Here is a 19,107-nt window from a genome sequence, read left to right on the forward strand (position 1 = left end):
CCCATCCCTAGCTCCTCCAAGTCATTTCCGCTGATACGCCAACAGGAAAGCCAGTCTGCTCAGCAAGGCCAGTGCATCAGTTTAGGGAATGATGTTGGCGACGCTCTGGAAGAGAGAGGGAGATAGGGAGTGAATGCAGGGTATACAGTCATAAGGGCATTGAGACCTTTGCCCTCACATCCTTCCCTAGAGAAATGAGAGGGAGACTGGCTACTTTGGCCCAGTAATTGCCTATATTCTAGAGAATATCTTAAGGAAGGTAGCACCTAGATTGAGAAAGAACAGGGAGCCAGTACTCCAGGGCAGAGACGCCAAGAGGGGGACTCTGTAAGGAGTGAGAAGCCTTGTCTGCTTTGCCTCAGAGAATCCCCTGCCATCCCATAGCCCGGGAATAAGCAAGGTGTGCCTTTGGGTTTCAGGAGGAGTCTAAAGAGCTGTTACACACCCTTACCCTTCCGCCCAGCCTCAGGCAGCTGAGGTACACAGCCAGGACTTTACTTGGGACCAGGATCCCACAGGAGTCTTTATTCAGGGAAAGGACAGAGCTACAGGTTCCCACCACCCAGCATATTGCTGCATGACAGCAGGGATGCGTAGCAGAGGTGTTTACAGCGGGTTGAGGTAGGGAGGGAGTCGCAGAGGAAATGATGAGGAAAGATGGTGGGCACATGGAGGGGATGGTTTCAGGGACCCCTCTCTCCCTGGCTCTCAGATGTATATGCGCCCCTGGAGGTCTTTTCTGCCAGCTTGTGTTTGCTTCAGTGGGAATGAAAAACACCCAAGAGATAAAAGCAGGATGCAAAGGGCAAGAAGCAGGTGAAGAAGGGGACAAGCAGGGCTGGGAAATGGATTGCATTGTCTCTGAAAGGCTGAGAGTCTGGCCACAGTGACGTTGTCTACGAGCAGGCAATGGGAAGGGCAATGTGCAGGCATCTCCCAAGACAGAGAGCGGAACTCTAAAACCATGTGGGCACTTACCCTCCATAGAGCTGAAAAGCTGATGAAGGGCTTGTTGACCGAAGCCTGGAATTCAAGGACAAGAGGGTCAGTGCCCATCACCCACCCCAGCACCATCTCAGGAGGGCCTCCATCCCCCACTTCCAAGTCTATGCTCTACTTGTGAGACTTACTCCAGATGTTAATGTTGTGGTTGCGCCCCCTCCGTGATGGCCGGTGGATCCGCCTGGGTGACCGCCCTGTTGACAAAGCCCAGACCATCATTACAACCCCTCAGTCCTTGAGGGTCTCCCAAGTTCCTTTTCCCCAGTTACCTGCTGCCCTCTATGGTGACTAACCCACTATCCCCTCACTGTCCAGAAAGAAACCCAAAGGCCTGGTTCCTGTGGTAATTCTGTAGGACATGGGAAGAAACGCAGTAAGGGTGTCTGCCCCTACTGACTGCTCTTCCCCCATTCCCTTTTATTCTAGTTAATGAGATGCTTTCAGTCATGGAAAAGGGGCCTGACTAGAAAGGGAACCCAGAGGACCCACACAAATACCAAGACCATAGTTAACCTCAGCCCTGACCTCAACTCCACCCCCTTTATACGCACTTGAGCCTGATCCCTAACTCAGGTTGATTCCTATCTTCAATCCTATCCCCAGATACTCTCTGCTGCTGCTGCCAAGCCTGGAGCCTTATCACAAACCTCCCTCTCCTGGTCTCTACATGGTGAATCCTGCTGTCTGTCTCAGCCCTTTCCCCTACCGTGCATGCTTTCTACATAGACCCTTCCTTCCCACCCACATACCTGGCTCCCTGCCCACATGGGAGCCAATGTGGTTATAGGCTTTGAGGCTGAGACCAGTCCCGCAAGACAGTATCCCAAAGACTCCTCATGGAGATTACAGAGTGGAGAATTGAGGCAGGCAGGAGTCTGCCTTCTATTGCCAAGCTCCCTCCTTGGTGCCTGTTCAGCTACGCATAGTGCTACTTGCCTCTCCTGTCCTCCAGTATTTGTTCCCTCTCCCTAAATGGGGCTCAGACACCCTCCAGGAGACCTACTCCGATGAGGCAGTGTGGAGGAGAGGAAGAGCCGGGCCTGTGATTTGCTGAAGATGTGTGCTAGCCACAGGACCTTGGCAAATCCCCTTAAGCCTCACAGGACCTTGGCAAATCCCCTTAAATCCTCCAGTTTTCTCATCTGAGAATCAGGGAGTCAAGACAGCCTCCTCACCCTGACAACCTCAAAGGCTCATCATGAAAATTAAACAAAAAAGGGCTTATCTCCCAAGCTATTATTCCTCATGCTCACACTCAGGTGTTCTGCCTTCTCTCAATGCTCATCTGCTCCCACAGTCACAGGCACTGGCTCAGTAATTGATTCCTGTTCCCCGGGAGAGGCTTCAAGTCCCTCCCTCCAGACCTCCTCAACCAGGAGGGCAGCTCCCAGAGGTGGGGCTGGGTCACATTCACACTATCTGGTTTAAAGCTTTGCCAATAAGATGGATGGATCCATCTGACCAGCTCACCAGCAGCCCCTTTGTAAAGGAGGAGAGGGAGGAGGGCATGGTTATACAGCTGCCTAAGCTTTCACCACATGCAGGCTACCTGGGCTCCCCGAATGTCTTAAAGGTTTAACCTTTCCCTCCCCCAGCCCCCTTCTCCCCATTTCCCCACCCCTGTTCACCTACATTCAGCAGCTGGTTGGCCTCCTTGCCGTCTTGGTTGACCCCATAATGAACATTCTGCTGCAACCTGTCCACCTCCTTCCCGGCCTGGCCAGCAGCATGGTGGACACCTTGGCCAAGTTTCTCCGCTTCCTTTCCAGCCTGGCCAGCAGCGTGGTTGACCCCTTGGCCAAATTTCTCTGCCTCCTTCCCGGCCTGGTTGACCCCATCGTAGACCCCGTGGACTACTTTGTCTGCCTCCTTTCCAGCCTGTTCAACGGCATGGTGAACTCCCTGGCCAAACTGCTCCATCTCCTTCCCAGCCTGGTTGACTCCATTGTGGACCCCTTGGACCACTTTGTCCCCCTCTTTCCCAGCCTGACCTGCTGCATGGTGGACCCCCTGACCAAACTTCTCTGCCTCCTTCCAGGCCTCATTAACCTCATGGTGGACCCCATGGCCAAACTGCTCTACCTCCTTCCCGGCCTGATTGACCCCAGGACGGACACCTTGGACTATTTTGTCTCCCTCCTTTTCACTCTGTCCTGCGGCATAATGAGCATCCTGCCCAAACCACTCCACCTCCTTCCCAGCCTGGTTAACCCCATGATGGACTCCTTGGACTATTTTGTCCCCTCCATGCCCAGCAGCATGGTGGACCCCCTGACCAAACTTCTCAGCCTCCTTCCAGGCCTGATCAATCCCATGGTGGACCCCCTGGCCAAACCTCCCTGCCTCGTTCCCAGCCTGCCCAGCGGCATGGTGGACCCCCTGGCCAAACCTCCCTGCCTCATTCCCAGCCTGCCCAGCAGCATGGTGGACCCCCTGACCAAACTTCTCAGCCTCCTTCCAGGCCTGATCAATCCCATGGTGGACCCCCTGGCCAAACTTTTCTGCCTCGTTCCCAGCCTGCCCAGCGGCATGGTGGACCCCCTGACCAAACCTCCCCGCTTCGTTCCCAGCCTGCCCAGCGGCATGGTGGACCCCCTGGCCAAACCTCCCTGCCTCGTTCCCAGCCTGCCCAGCGGCATGGTGGACCCCCTGGCCAAACCTCCCTGCCTCATTCCCAGCCTGCCCAGCAGCATGGTGGACCCCCTGACCAAACTTCTCAGTCTCCTTCCAGGCCTGATCAATCCCATGGTGAACCCCATGGCCAAACTTTTCTGCCTCGTTCCCAGCCTGCCCAGCGGCATGGTGGACCCCCTGGCCAAACCTCCCCGCCTCGTTCCCAGCCTGCCCAGCGGCATGGTGGACCCCCTGGCCAAACCTCCCTGCCTCGTTCCCAGCCTGCCCAGCAGCATGGTGGACCCCCTGGCCAAACCTCCCTGCCTCGTTCCCAGCCTGCCCAGCGGCATGGTGGACCCCCTGACCAAACTTCTCAGTCTCCTTCCAGGCCTGATCAATCCCATGGTGAACCCCATGGCCAAACTTTTCTGCCTCGTTCCCAGCCTGCCCAGCAGCATGGTGGACCCCCTGGCCAAACCTCCCCGCCTCGTTCCCAGCCTGCCCAGCGGCATGGTGGACCCCCTGGCCAAACCTCCCTGCCTCGTTCCCAGCCTGCCCAGCGGCATGGTGGACCCCCTGACCAAACTTCTCAGTCTCCTTCCAGGCCTGATCAATCCCATGGTGAACCCCCTGGCCAAACCTCCCCACCTCGTTCCCAGCCTGCCCAGCGGCATGGTGGACCCCCTGACCAAACCTCCCTGCCTCGTTCCCAGCCTGCCCAGCGGCATGGTGGACCCCCTGACCAAACCTCCCTGCCTCACTTCCCGCCTGGTTGACCCCATGGTGGACCCCCTGAATCACTTTGTCTGCCTCCTTCCCAACCTGTCCAGCAGCGTTGTTGACCCCATGGATAAACTTCTCTGCTTCCTTTCCTGCTTGTCCGACGCCATTGTTGATACCATGGGCTACCTTGTCCAAGCCGTGGTTGAGCCCCTGGACGCCTTTGTCCAGCTCCTTGCCGGCCTGGCTCCCCATGTTGCTAAGTCCATTAAAAACTTTCTCCACTTCCCTTCCAGCTTGAGTGATGCCATTATTGATGCCTTCCAGGGCCTTGCCCACCTCTCTCTCTGCATTGCTCAGCCCTTGGTTGATCCCTTCAATGACCTTCTCAATGGGGTCATCACTGGCTGCCCATCCAGGCAGGGCCCCCAAGAGCAGTAGGAGGGAGCAAGAACTGACCAGACTGGCAAGATGCATATTGTTGGGAGGATGGGGAGGATGCAGAGAGGAACCAGCGAAGCCAAGCTGCTATTTATCTTCTGCCTCCCTCCCTCTTCTCCACCCCTCATGACTCAGTTACCCCCGTGAGGCACTGACTTGGTCCCCAGTCAAGGAGGTATTTCCCAGGGAGATTTGAGGTTGAGCAATGAAGAGGAGGAGGAAGAGAGGGTGAGTCATGAAGAACACTCACATGGCATTTTTGCTCCTGCCCATTTGGGCCCTCCACCCCAGGGCCTAGATGTCTGCCCTTCCAACTACCTCCTCTTTTCATTCCTCACCCACTACCGAGGTCTCCTCTCTCCCAACCCCACCTTCAATCACCCCCCATCTCTGGTTCCTCAGCTTCTTCACTCCTCTCAGGGGATCAAGGATCCAGCTTCCCAGCATTGAGATTCTAGAAAGATGAGAAATACAGTCAGGGGGAGGTGAGCACTTTCAGGGAGATGAGGAAATCATCGGACCTTGTTCTATTGTTCTTGTGAACCCCCTTCTCTCTCTCTCTCTCTCTCTCTCTCTCTCTCTCTCTCTCTCTCTCTCACACACACACACACACACACACACACACACACAATTTACTATGCTTCAGCCACACAGGACGTCTCCCTGGCCCTCAAAAACACCAAGTTCATTCCTGCCATATGGCCTTTGCCCTTGTTGTTCTCCCTAGTCCTGAAACACACCAAGCTCATTCCTGCTTTATGGCCTTTCCCCCTTGCTATTCTGTGTTGGGATGCAGTACTCAGGTCTTCACATGGCAGGTTCCTCCTCATTCTGTTTTTGGCGTAAATATCACCTTCTCAAAAAACTTCCCTGGCCGTCCCCCAGTTATACTCTGTAATATCATCCTTTGGTTTTTATATCACTTAATGGATCCACAATTACCTTTTTTTATTGTCTGTCTCTCCTATCAGATTAGAAACATTCAGAGGACAGGGCCTTTGTCTGTGTTCGTTACTGCCATATCCCCAACTTCTAGAACATTGCCTGGAGTTCAGTAGGTATGTATAGATTGGACAAATGGATGGATTAGAAGAAGCCAAGGAAAGGATAGGCCTAGGCCTGAGTCTCAGAGGGTGCGGGGGGGAAGGGTGCCTGGGGCCCCAGAGGGTGCCTTGGGAGGGTTGCAGATTTTGGAGCCAGGATCACATTCTCATCACACAACCCTAGCCTCCTACCTCCCAGCCCTTGAGCAAGGGCAGGGGGCTGATTACCATGAGCTGGGACAGGACGCAGTGCCTCCTGAAAAGCCGGTTGAGGCAGCCATGGGGAGGGGCTGGAGACCCAGAGCAGCAGGAGACTGTCAGCCAGAACCTGGGCTGGGGGCCAGGAGCTCATTCTTCCTGACCTCCTCCCCTGGAGACTCCTAAGTCCCAACCTGAAGCCCCAGGTGTTGACATGGCAGCATGGGTTGAAGGAGGAAATAGCTGAGAGTTTGGCCTATGTGTGAAGAGGGGCATCGGGAGGTAAGGGCAGGTAGTAGTTTGTAGATCTGTGGCAGAGTATCTATCTGGAGGTAGCTTAGAGGCAGGCAGAGACCGAGAGGACAAGAGCCAGTAGGACAAGACCAGTAGGACAGTTGGGTGAAGGGGTGTAAGATATTTGGGTTTTTGTGCCAAGGGAGAGACTGAGAGAGGGGGTGGAGGTGGGATTGCAAGTGGGAAGGCCAGGCAGGAAGGAATGTGCAGGGTGTGAGCAAGTGGGGGTGGCAAAATTATGTGTGTGGGTGCCCAGGTGTGGTGAGAATCTGTACGTGTTTTGGGGCTTTGCTCAAACAAGGACAACAAGGCCCACTTCCCTTGGCAGACCCAGGGCTCCACCCCAGATGCTGGACACTTGGCTCTATGCGGAACCAGGCATTCGAGACCCAGAGGCCCAGGAGCTTCTGCCTTCTCTGTGCTCTGCCCATAGAGGGTGACTAGGTGTACCACCTCTCCACGCTTGAGCTCATCATATGTTTCCAAGTTTCACGCTCCAGGAACAACGCCAAATCCCTGGGCAACCTCAGGTGTGGCTTTTCTGCCCTGTCTAGTGCCTAAATGAGGGAGTTTCCCATGCCAGGAGATTGCTGGGTGGGGAGCTCCAGAATCCTAATCCTCCCTGAGATTGACAGGTGGGGTTTCTCCATTTCTCTTTCCACCCCTCTCTCTGCCCTACCCTACCATCTTCTGTCAGCCTCAGGCCCCCTCCTCAGGGCTCCATTCCCATTGGCCACTATTTGGTTTGGATTTTGGCACCTATCTCTGTGAGACTGGCCTGCCATCCTCTGCTGATTTTGGCTACATGGCTGTGTTGCTTTCCTAGAGCGAGTGGCGGAGCTTTCCGTCACGGAGCCATCACAGCCCCCCCAAAGAACTCCCAGAGTTTGCCATGGAAGTGCACAGTGTGCATGCCAGTCCGCAGGGCCTCTGAGCGTTTGTTGCCCGGAGCCTCTCGGCACAGGAGCCGCCGCAGGCTTTCCAGCTCTGGTTAGGATCTGCAGCATTTCCTACCGTCTGGCAAATCCTTGTTCCTGATGCTTTGGCAGATCTTGCCATAAAATCAGGATCCGAATCAGCCTTTGGGATCTTAACTCTTTGTCTCGTTATTGGCCTACTCAGATCTGCCATTTCTTTTTGTACCAATTTTGATCCTTCATATTCTCTAAGAAATATTTTGATTTCATCAAGCGTTTCATATTTATTATTGTAAAGTTATACAAAATCAGTCCCTTCTCAGTCCTGGTTTTATTTGTATGGTCTTTCCACCACTCTTGATCATACATGTAAAGTTTGTCCCCGCTTTGTTTAATCACTCTCTTTTTGTGGTCTTGAAATCTCCTTATCTGTATGTGTACCCAATTTAGTAGTTTCATTTCCACCTCTCCCAGGCCATCCAAGCAGGAAGGCCTCACCCTCACCCTAACCCACGGCAGTTGCTTTAGTAAACTGAGTTCCCATGGAGGTTTGGGGAAGAGGTTATATCATTGTGCCCCTTCTTGTTTCCACACCTCTTCTTGGGATGGTGACTCCTTCCTGGCTCAAACCCCCACACCCCTCAATCTTGGTCACAGCTGTGTGTCAACTGGCCCTGCAGGTGCCTGCCTGTGAGTCACAGATGTGCAAGCAAGCTCCCCCCGCGGTGCTTTTGGGGAAGGGGACCATCTGTCCATTTGTTCTCCCCCAAACGTTTGTGGAAGCTTGCTTTGTGCCAGGCACAGTTCTAGGTGCTGGAGGCCCAGGGGTGAACAAAATAGATAAGAACGCGTGCCTTGTGGGAGACTATGAACAAGGACATCATAACTAGGTCGTGACAAACTTCATGGAAAGCCACAAGGAAAAGAATGGGGTTTAGAGACATTTGCTGTGAGGAAAATAAAAAGAATAGCATCACTCTGGAGTAGTTTTAGACTTGGAACATCCAACTTAGGATGGGAAGTCAGACAGGCTTCCTGAAAGTTGGGTACATTGAAGGGGTGATGCTGGTGGCAGGTAGTGACTGAGAAAGGGGAGAACTTTAGATGGGGAGTCAGGAGGGTCTCTTTCGAAGGGTAACACCTGCCCTGACCCCTGGCCAGTGTGGTTCAATTGGTTGAGCATCATCCAAAAGGTCACTGGTTTTATTCCCTGTCAGGGCACATGCCCAGGTTGTGGGCTTGATCCCTGTAGGGATGTGTGCAAGACAACCTATTGATATTTCTCTCTCTCTCCCTCTCCTTTCCTTTCTCTCTAAAATCAATAAAAGCATGTTGTTGTTTTTTTAAATAAAGGGCAACACCTGAGGGAAACTAAGAGGCAGCCAGCTGAGGGGAGGCCTCCGGTGGGCTTTCAGGCTTAAAGGAGCAGCGGGAGTAACTGTGGGGACGGGGATGTGTGTCCAGGAACAGCACGGAGCCCGTGTGCTTAGGGGGAGAGAGAAGGGCTTTGAGGACCCGTGTAAAAATTTGGATTCCATTCTAGACGCCAGCGGTGGCATTGGAATGGTGGTGCACAATGTGCAGACAGCTCACCTCCGCTGGGATGGGGTGGGCCCTTTGCGCCACGGCCTCTGTGACGTCACTGGATTGTGACGTCACGGCAGAAAGCTCGTGCCCCGCTGGCCCCGCGCCCCGCGTCGCAGTAACATCGCGGCGAGTCCCTGGGCAGCCAGGCCATGAAATTTTAGGAGGCCATGCCGAAGCGCGACATCGTCCTCACCAATGTCACCGTGGTCCAGCTGCTGCGACAGCCATGCCCCGGTGAGGGAGGAGGCGGGGGAGCCCGCTAGGAGCGGGGAGGGCGGGGGCGAGGGAGGAGGGGGAACGGCGCTCGCTGGGTCGGAGCCCCCTTCCGAGAGCGTCCGCAAAAGAGGGGCAGGAGGCGCGCTCTGGCCCACCGGCTCTCCCATCCGGGCCGCTCTCCTCCCACCCTCCAGCCACCCCTCCCCAGTCGACCACCAGAGTTTGCTAGCCAAGTGGTTTCCATGGCGATGGTGGAAGCGAGGATGGGCTGGGCGCCTCTCGCGCTCGCGGTGGAAGGCTGGAAGCAGGGGCTGGGACGGAAGCGGGAGCCGAGTTTCTGAGGGGGCAGCTCCGAGGACAGCCTCTGGGGGTTGAGAAGCTCGGGGAGAGAGGTTTCGCCTGAAATGGACGCTCCCGTCGACCAGGGCGGAAGGGCCGCTTGGGAGCTGGCGGGCTTTGTCCCTCCCTGTATTGCACCGAGCGAGGACACTTGCAACTTCCCAGGGCTGTGCCCAGCGCTTCGCTAGCGTGCACTTACTGAAGCCTCACCGCCACATAGTGAGGTCAGCGTGCTCACTGTTCCCTTTTCCAAGAGCGCAGACACTTCCCTTAGGTCTCGCCCACTGGAATCGGCGAGTTGGGACTCGAGTCCCGCTCGCAACCTCTAGGCAGCCCTACTTCACCCAGTCGGAAGTGCGCGTGTACACACACACACACCACACACACACACACACACACACACACACACACACACACACACACCAAGGAGCCCAGGTCTTCGGGAGGCAACCGCATTCCCTCCCGGCCTCCTCACTGCCAGTGGGGGCGTGGGGGTGAGAAACAGCCAGGAAGCTCCTCCCCAAGGGGCTGGGCGTGGCCCGGGCTTAGCTGCAGTTCTGGGGCCTTGAACCCGCTCGCTGCTGGTCACGGCTCGGGGCCCTCGGGCCTCGGTTTCCCTTTGTAAAGTGGATTTGTAGCATAAGTCTCCCAGGACTCTGTGAGCCGATGCGCGTGGAGCTCAGCACAGCACCTAGCGTCACTGTCATTGGGAGAGCGCACCTGCGACAGCGCTTCACCCACGGAAGAAGCTCCGCTGGGCTCCACCCGCTCAGGGCAGCAACTTTTCTCCAGCCCCGGGACCCCACCGCTAGAGTGGAGGGGAAGAGGGGGGAAGGCTGAGGGAAGTGGGAGAGTTTTAGGTAGAGGAGTGGACTCATCCCTACTCCTAATCCAGATGGACACATCTCCTTTGTTATAGCAGAAACAGAACCCCAGGGAATGCAAACATCCTAAGGTCACCAATAATCACAGGGCCTCTGCCACCAATGAAGACTAATACGTTTATGAACTTGTACTGCTACTGCAAACACCCACAGCCCAGCCTCAGGCCACAAGGTCTGTGGCAGCCCAGAGCCGTCAGGGAGACAACAGGCCAGCTGGCCCTGGCTCCTGGCCACTCCACTTCCCAGGTGCTTTAGATTCTAGTCGTGCCAAAGCCAACTCCCACCTTCATCCTCGGGCCTCTCTCTATCCCCTTCTCTCTCCCTTTCCTCATGAATACTCAGTATCAGACTTCCTCCCCTGTATTAAAACCAGCACTTGAGATCTCACTGAGTCCTCCCAGAAGCCCCCAAGGAGAGGGTCAGATGTGACAAGTCAGAGAGGTTCATTAACTTGCACAAGGCCAGATGCCAAGTAGCTGAGCCAGGGATGACAACCGGACCTGATCTCCAGTGTGAAACCCTCTGCCAGGCAGACCGCTGACTGCTGTCTCCACGTCTCCCCTCCTCTCAAGCCTTCACCTGGAGCTCAGATAGCACGCCTCCAACCACAGGTGTTTGAATATGCAGTGAGGGAGTGGGGGTGTGTGTTTAGAGAGCCAGAAGCTGATAGCGAACTCCATTTGTTTCATGTTCTGGTACATCTGTATTCCCTAACCTTCTCTGAGGATAAGAATCACCTTAAGTGCTCCTTAAAAACACTTGAGCTCAAAACAGACCTCCTGAGTCAGATTCCCCTAGGAGGCACGGACCACTGGGCTACATGAATTATCAGGCCATTTGGGGAAAGGTCTTTGAAATACTAAGGTATGCGGAATGTTCCCAGACTATTGTCATAAGCGCTACATATATTATTACCTCATTTAATCCTCACAGTGACCCTCTGAGAGTACTATTGTCTCCATTTTAGAAAGGAGAAAACTGAGTCACAGAGTGTCACCCCAAGCAACTGTTACAGATACATAGAACCCACTGAATTAGAATCACCAGGGAAGGGGCCCTGGCACTGATATTTGAAAGCAAGCCCATCCTCTATTCCTTTTGTGGATCAGGTAGGTTTGGGAAATACGGCTCCTTTTCTCTCACTGTGATGGTGCAGCTCATTGCCACCCCCCACTCCTTCCCACAGTGAGCAGACCACCACCACCACCACCACCACCACCCAAAGTTGAGGCAGAGCCAGAGCCAGAGCCAGAGCCAGAGCCAGAACCAGAGCCAGAACCAGAGCCAGAGCCTATCAAGGAGGAAGCCCCACCTCCTCCACCTCCTCCACCTCCTCCTCCTCCAACTAAGAAGGCTTCTTTGATTCGGGAACTGACTGTTGGCATCAATGGGTGAGTCAGCCCTGGCCTCCGAGCCTTCCTGAAGCTGTAGGGCCCAGGCATTCCCCCAGTTACTGAAAAGGACATCTCCACATTTCTCACCATCAATGCTTTCATTCTGTCCGCCTTGGAGAAAGGGGGGGGGGGGGCAAGTAGACAGGGCTTTGCCCCCTAAGAGAGCTCATATTCTGGTGGGAAAACAACAATCAAATAAGGAACATTTGGTTTGGTGATGTGTGAATGAACAGTATGGAATATAGTTAAGACTGGAGAGGCCAGTGTTCGCTGGGGTGTCAGGAAAGACCTCTGGGAGGTGACACTGGAGTGAGGCCTGAGTGGCAGCTGTGCAGCAAGCAATGGCTCGGGGGTAGAGGTGGCAGCGCAGTGTGCAAAGGACAGGCAGGAATTCAGTGCTGGTGTGCAGCAAACAAGGCAGAAGAGGAAGGAGTGTGGTGGAAAGCGGACGGGCCTGGTAAGCCATGGTAAGGAGTTTGGATCTGGTTTTACTGATAGAGTTGTGGAGATTTTCAGGCCAAGAGACATAATCGGACCTGAAGTGGTGAAAAATCCATCCAGCTACACGATTAGGAATGGGGTAAAGGGTGGATGGGTGAGGAACCAGGCAAATCGGTTAAGCTGGTGAGATCATGAGCAAGGTGATAGCTGCCTGCAAGGGGTTGGTTGCCTTCTTCCCCCAGACCGAGGAGTCCCACCCAGTTCCCTTGAGGAGCCTCCTGTTACCCCCTTCTTTCCTGTCCCCTCCTCTGCCTGCTGGCTGAGGATTCTGAAGACAACCCCACAACCCCTGTCCTGGACAGATTTGGACGCATCGGTCGCCTGGTGCTGCGAGCCTGCATGCAGAAAGGTGTTAAGGTGGTGGCAGTGAATGATCCATTCATTGACCCGGAATACATGGTGAGTAGCAGGTAAAGGGTAGGATCGGGGGTTCAGGGGTGCTCTCTGGAAGGTTCTCAGCTGCAATATGAAACCTTCACCAAGGCAGGGATTCCTTAGGGATGCTTGCTCCCCTACCCCTGCCTCCCCCAAGATCAGGAGCCATTCTGTCTCCCACAGGTGTACATGTTTAAGTATGACTCCACCCATGGCCGATACAAGGGAACTGTGGAATACAAGAATGGACGGCTGGTTGTGGATAACCAGGAGATCAGCGTCTTCCAGTGGTAAGGGCAGCTGTCTGATGCATGCCTGCAACACATTAATGGCGGGGGTGTAAAGATGACAAGAATGGGATCCCAGCCTCTCACTTGGGATTCATAACCCCTCAGCATGTATGTGTCTTGGTACTGGTTTGAAGAGGGAGGTCTCAGAGAAGTCTGTGACTGCTAAAATGGTTAGGAAGCACTAACTTAGAAAGATGCCCCCCTATTCTCAATAATACTTTTGATTTAACGCACGTTTGCAAGTTTTCACACAGGCATATCAATTCAACATGTCTAAAACTCACCTCTTGATTCTCCATCAACCCCCAAACCTATTCATCTCCCTTCCCAGGAAGCGACATGGCCATCTGGCAGTGCTTCTACTCGGTTCTTACACAGCATCCACAGAGGCCTTTTTAAAACATCAACTGGGCCGTTACTGCCCTACTTAAACCCTCCTATCACCCCACAAGTAAAACCCCACCTCCTGATAGGGCCCCACAGGCACTATGAGCCCTGTGCCTGAGCCTTCTAATGAAATCTCAGCCACACTGGCCATCCACCTCTTGGCCCATTATTAGATGTTTAATATGCTCCAAAGACATCAAGAAAACTAAAAATTTGTAAAATGGAAAAAAATAGCCTACTTCATAATTCTAATGTAAATTACTGGCCACTGCTAGCCCTGATTTGACATATGCTTGTGCTTGCATGCTCACAGCCTTCCCAGCGCTGCTCCCAGCAGGTCCACTCCCAGCCCCTCTCATTTATTGGGGTGTAGGGGGATGTGAATAAAAGAGGGACAAGGAAGGCTTGTGGTTAGGTGGTCAGGGCTGGGTGCAGGGGAGGGGTGGAGGTGGGGACTGGAACATCGGTGAGAGAGAAGCCTCTTGACCCAAGTTTGAAATCATAACCAAAAACAATTCTGGCACAGAGGTCATTCCTCAGACATACCATGTCCTTTCCTTCAACCTGGGCACCATTGTTCCTGCCACTTGTACCACTCTCCCTCTCATTGTGCACCCCTACTCAGGTTCTGCCTTGTCAGGTCACTGCAGTGGTTATTCCCCCCGCCTCCCCACTGTCACTGCACTGTGGGTGTTCCCAGGCACAAAAGTGATGTTGCTTTTGGGTGTACTTTACCCTGCTCCACCCTTTCTAGACAGGCGACCTTGGGCTAGGGGAGTGAATTTCCTTGAGCCTGTTTCTTCATGTAACTCCTGGGGATGGGGATCAGATCCATAGCAGGTAGCACAGCCAAAGTTAAACAGGCATGTGGGGAGCACTGGGAGGGGCATTTTCCCACAAGGCCGCAGCCTCCTTGCAGGAAGAATCCTATCCTGTCAGTTTGTGTCACCACTGTTGCTTTGGCACCTATAGTGCAGATCCTGGCTCTGGGTAAACTCAGTACTTCCTTGAACGAATGAATGAATGGAATCCTCAAAGCAAGACCCTGGGCAGGAAGGCAGGGCCCAACAGTCTAGGGGAAAGGGTTGGGGTCTCCTGAGGTGGCAACTTAACAACTGTTGCAGAGGAGTTTGTTGAGTAGCCTTCCTCCCTAACTCAGAAGGCAGGACATGGGGGCGCCTCAGAGAAAAGGTAATTGAGCCAAATGATGAAAAGTATGACCTGACAGAGCAGATGACCAAGAAAAGAGAACCATGTGTGGTGGCCCAGGGAGAAGAGAGGAACCAACTCATTCATTCCTTTAATCTGGTATGCAGCCAGTACAGATCCTAGGACCAGCCTGCCTGTACTTCCAGCCAGCTCTGTCTCCTACCCCTTCACCTCTGCCCTGGCTTCTCTAGAGAATGCCAATAAGGGTGTGAGGGTTAAATGATTCCGTGAAGGCGAAGCACATAGAACATGGGCACATGGCAGGTGTTCAGTAAACATGTGTAGGCTGGCTAATAAAAAATAACACTACAAACACTGAATCTCTTTGGAGGGAGCAGGCTCAATGACAAAGGAAATAGGCATAACCCTTTTGCCACAGAGCAGTCTAAAAGAGGAGATAGATGCTAACAAAAAATCACAAAAGCAAATACTGCAGTTGTGATAAGTCCTGTGAAGAAGAAGACTCATACACAAACCAAGTAGAAAACAGCAATAATATTTAATGTTCCAAATGCAAACTTGAGATAAATTACCAAGTAAAAATATCTATATATATATAAAAGCCTAAGCGACTGTTACAACCGAACAACATGAATGACCAACCAGTTGCTATGATGCACACTGACCACTAGGAGGGCAGACACTCAACACAGGAGCTGCCCCCTGATGGTCAGTGTGCTCCCACAGCCAACCTCCTGCGGCCCCTCCTCCCAGCTGGCCAGCCCCCCAATAGGCCTCAATTGCCGGCCAGGCAGAAGGACCCCACCCGTGCACAAATTCGTGCACTGGGCCTCTAGTAAATTTATAAAAGTGGAAACCAAAAAGGCCTTGACCTTTCTGATGTAAAACACTAACCACTGCTGACCCCAGGGTAGCCTGAGGCTACAGTTCCACCCCCCTCCCCCATTGCTCCCAGGATGTAGTGCCCGTCTTCAGGGACTTGCTCAGCCTCTGGCAGTAGGCTCCCTGTTGCAGAAGCTGAGTGACAGAGACAAGAGGCAAGGAGGGCCACGGTCAGGTTGTGAGGGCAGGGAATCAGAAGCAGTGCAGCAGGCCTCGCCCTTCTGGAGTCTACATTCTAGGCAGCATATGGAGAAAGGGCCTGACCTGGTTGGCAGTAATCAGGGGTGGTCCCCTGGAGACAGAGGGTGAAAGAGCCTGAGTAGGGGAGGTGGCAACTTGTATAAACCAGGGCATAGCAGGGGAAGGGCAGTCATGGTAGTAGCCCACAAGAGCTGCTCACAGTGTATCAAGATAGGAACTGCAGGGCTGGGAAAGTCAGATCTCCTGCCTCCGAATCTTTGCACTTGCTGCTCCTTTGGTCTGGAAAGCTTTCAGCCTCCCTCCTCAGCAAGCTGCCAAGAGGCAAGGCTAGCAGGATCAAATCTACCTGGGATAGCTAAGTATGTGTGGGGTGGGGAGAAGAGATGGTTACAGGCCAGGTGGGAAGGTGTCTAGTCAGCCTTTCAAACAGTAAAGGCCAGGGACTATGAAGGCAAGGCCATGCAAGGGAGACTGATACACAGCCCTGCCACCTCTCCACAGCAAGCAGCCCAAAGAGATCCCTTGGAAATCTGTCGGGAGCCCCTATGTGGTAGAGTCCACAGGAGTGTACCTGTCCCAAGAGGAAGCTTCCGTAAGTGGGGGAGAAGTGGGCAGGGCTGGCCAGGGGGTGTGACACTCAAAGCATCTCATCAATTCATGACACCAGTGTTCCTTCCTCCTTCCCTAGACCCACATCCAGGCAGGTGCCTTTCGTGTGGTCATCAGCGCACCCTCACCAGATGCACCCATGTTTGTCATGGGGGTGAATGAAAAGGACTATAATCCTGGTTCCATGAAAGTTGTCAGGTAACGGGCAGCAACATCCAGAAGTGGGTGGGTGAGGTCCAGAGAACATGCCAGCCTGTGATGGAAAGGGATCAGACTCAGCCTCCCGCCCCCCACCTCCACCCCCATTGGTGCTTCTTTCACATCTCCATCTGCTTCTCCCTCCCAAAGTCTTAACAGCCACCATGTTAACATCCTCCTAAAACTGTTAGAAATGCACAACTTCTGGAGAATATGCTTGGGGGGCTTCCCCCAGCTGCACCGCCGGTGCCTTCTTTTCCCATCCCCATCCTGACTGTTCACAAATCCAAGCCTCTGAGCATATCCCCCAGATGAGGTAAGGGTGGAAGCGTGGCTCTGACACTCACCTCACAGTTCCCTTGCATACCGGGCTGTTTCAGCAATGCATCCTGCACCACCAACTGCCTGGCCCCCCTTGCCAAGGTCATTCATGAGCGATTCGGGATTGTGGAAGGACTGATGGTGAGTTGGGGAGAGGGCTGGGCAGGATGGATGGCAGGGAAACGGTACCTCTTCCTCTCAGGATTTGCTTAGTGTGTGACTTTAATAGAAAGAGACTAGTTTCAAGAGGAACGGCCCACCAGGGGTGGAGTCTTCTAAAATTCTGTGTAACTCTCGGCAAGGCTGAACCCTGGCATGCAGGTGCCCCTCCAGGGGTCTGTGGTGGCCCCACAACCTCCACACCTGGCTCATCACTTCAGACCTAAAATAAAGAGGCATGGGAACTTAGGAGCAGGAAGGCCTCACCTCAGCCCTCTTCTTCCCCAAGACCACAGTCCATTCCTACACGGCCACTCAGAAGACAGTGGACGGGCCATCAAAGAAGGCCTGGCGAGACGGACGAGGAGCCCACCAGAACATCATCCCAGCCTCTACAGGGGCTGCCAAGGCCGTGGGCAAAGTCATCCCAGACCTCAAAGGGTATGAGTGCGGGAAGCTGCAACCAGGGTGGGAGGCACACCCTGGGAAGAGCAGACGGGCCCCAATCCTTGAGGTATCTAATGAGAGGAAGGTGGAGGTGAGGGGGACAGATGGAGAAGTTCGTGGGTTCTGACTTCCACCTCGATGTGGAACTGTCCAGGAAGCTGACAGGAATGGCGTTCCGGGTGCCAACCCCAGACGTGTCTGTTGTGGACCTGACCTGCCGCCTAGCCCGGCCTACCGCATACTCGGCCATCAAGGATGCCATAAAAGCAGCAGCCAAGGGGCCAATGTCTGGCATACTTGCCTACACCGAGGATGAGGTAGGGACTGAGAAGAGACCCTGGGAGGAACCCTCTGGGGAGAGACCGTGACTTCCCACTTGCCAAGGAGCTGCTCGCAATGTATCAAGATAGGAACTGCAGGGCTGGGAGAGTCAGATCTCCTGCCTCAGCATCTTTGCACTTGCTGCTCCTTTGGTCTGGAAAGCTTTTCCCCCAAGTGGCCATATATCTGCCCTCACCTCCTCCAATTCTTCACTTCAGCCTCCCTCCTCAGCAAGATGTTCTTTTTGTGGCCCCTTTCTTCACCTGAAATTCCATTTCAGTCACGATGGGTCCTGCTAGCACGTGCACTCCAATAAGGCAAGAATGTGGGGACTATCTTTTCACTTCCATAGCTCCAGCCATCTTCCCAGGGCCTGGCACGCAGCAGATGCTCAATACATGCTTCCTGAACAAGACAAAATACACCATTTTTCAACACTTGCTCAGGGCAGGCCATGGGCAGGCACCTTCCCGGTGAAAAACAGATGTCATTGTCCCTTTGCTCCCAGTAGTACCATCTCTGGTGCTGCCTCCCTGGTTTAGCTCCTTGCAAGTCCACCCTCACACAGCCACCAGGACCTCTTTTTTAAATGAAATCAGATCACATCCCCCCTCCCCCCACTGCAGAAAACCTTCCTGTGGCCTTCCACCACACCAGGGCCAACACCCTCTGAGCCTCTGTGCTGCAGCTCCTTTTACCTCAGGTCTGCTGAGGGCCTGAGTCAGCCAGACCCAGCCTTGCTGCCTCCACTTGGGGCCTCTGTGCCAGCCCATTCCAAGTGCCTGAATTATTCCCAGGAAATGATACTTATTGGTGCAGCATCAGGGTGTTTGTGGTCTGTGTCCTTTGGCCAGTCCCCCACCAGCAAAGCCCCCATGTGCCTTCTTCATATCCCATCCCCACAGCCTGGACACGGTAGGACTCCACCAAATATTGTAGACTGAACGCACAGCCAATATGCCTGAGTCAGCACCTGGACTCCGGGAGGTCTTTGCGCTGCGACCCAAACTTAACCTCAGAAATTCTGACACCCAGGTTGTCTCCACGGACTTTATCGGCGATACCCACTCGTCCGTCTTCGATGCTAAAGCGGGCATCGCGCTCAACGACAACTTCGTGAAGCTCATTTCCTGGTAAGGAGGGGGGGCGGGTCAGAGAACGCGGGGAGCTCCGGGTCATGGGGAGGGACCCCCTGACCCTCTACCGCCCTCCCCAGGTACGACAATGAATTCGGCTACAGTCACCGGGTGGTGGACCTCATCCGTTACATGTTTAGCCGAGACAAGTGAAGTGCGACAGCCCCTCCACTCCCCTGTGCTCCCAGTCCAGAACCTCCACCTCGTAGAGGGCAAGGAGAGCGCCCAGCGCACGGGCCCGCCCGTGGACCGCCAGCGAAATAAAAACAACGTGCTCACAGCTGCGCCCGTGTCTCTGCGCCGTTCCCGGGGGCGGGGGGGGGGGGAGGGGACAGTCCCCACTTCCTCCCGCGGCAGGTGCACAAGGGCCGGGCGCCTCCATTCGGCGCCGATCCCCCCAGGGGAGACGGGCCGGCCGGCGCAGACTCCAGCGGCCGCGCTCAGCGCCCCGGCGCAGCTCGT

At 54.3% G+C, this 19,107-nt stretch overlaps 2 protein-coding genes and 1 long non-coding RNA gene across 6 annotated transcripts; 1 reads left to right on the plus strand and 2 right to left on the minus strand.

The window, feature by feature from the left end:
• Positions 1–11: 11 nt before the first annotated feature.
• On the minus strand, positions 12–4,812 carry SBSN (suprabasin; the record flags this gene model as incomplete). Of its 2 annotated transcripts, XM_079799326.1 has the most annotated exons (5): positions 12–105; positions 979–1,023; positions 1,131–1,196; positions 2,635–2,880; positions 4,438–4,812. In XM_079799326.1, the coding sequence occupies 5 exons, from the start codon at positions 4,810–4,812 to the stop codon at positions 82–84; spliced, it is 756 nt and encodes a 251-aa protein (XP_079655452.1). In that variant the 3' UTR covers positions 12–81. The 2 variants fall into 2 exon arrangements, with proteins under 2 accessions (XP_079655452.1, XP_079655453.1); XM_079799327.1 differs by lacking the exon at positions 2,635–2,880.
• A 4,170-nt stretch (positions 4,813–8,982) lies between these two features.
• Positions 8,983–18,918, plus strand: GAPDHS (glyceraldehyde-3-phosphate dehydrogenase, spermatogenic; the record flags this gene model as incomplete). The annotated part of the gene is made up of 11 exons (XM_079800743.1): positions 8,983–9,049; positions 11,441–11,645; positions 12,452–12,548; positions 12,708–12,814; positions 15,956–16,046; positions 16,143–16,261; positions 16,642–16,723; positions 17,031–17,182; positions 17,343–17,505; positions 18,545–18,642; positions 18,726–18,918. 11 exons carry the CDS (start codon positions 8,983–8,985, stop codon positions 18,796–18,798), a joined length of 1,254 nt encoding a protein of 417 aa, XP_079656869.1. The 3' UTR covers positions 18,799–18,918.
• On the minus strand, positions 14,925–19,091 carry LOC307116621. 3 transcript variants are annotated; one of them, XR_013815229.1, is made up of 5 exons: positions 18,925–19,091; positions 18,483–18,639; positions 17,773–17,914; positions 16,609–16,964; positions 14,925–16,316 (listed from the first exon to the last, which is right to left on the minus strand). It is a non-coding gene; the product is annotated as an uncharacterized lncRNA (long non-coding RNA). The 3 variants fall into 3 exon arrangements; XR_013815230.1 differs by having other exon boundaries at positions 17,706–17,914; XR_013815231.1 differs by having other exon boundaries at positions 18,460–18,639.
• Between the last annotated feature and the right edge of the window lie 16 nt (positions 19,092–19,107).

This window comes from Cnephaeus nilssonii (assembly GCF_951640355.1).
Source record: "Cnephaeus nilssonii genome assembly, chromosome: 20".
In the NCBI taxonomy this organism is placed as follows: domain Eukaryota; kingdom Metazoa; phylum Chordata; class Mammalia; order Chiroptera; family Vespertilionidae; genus Cnephaeus; species Cnephaeus nilssonii.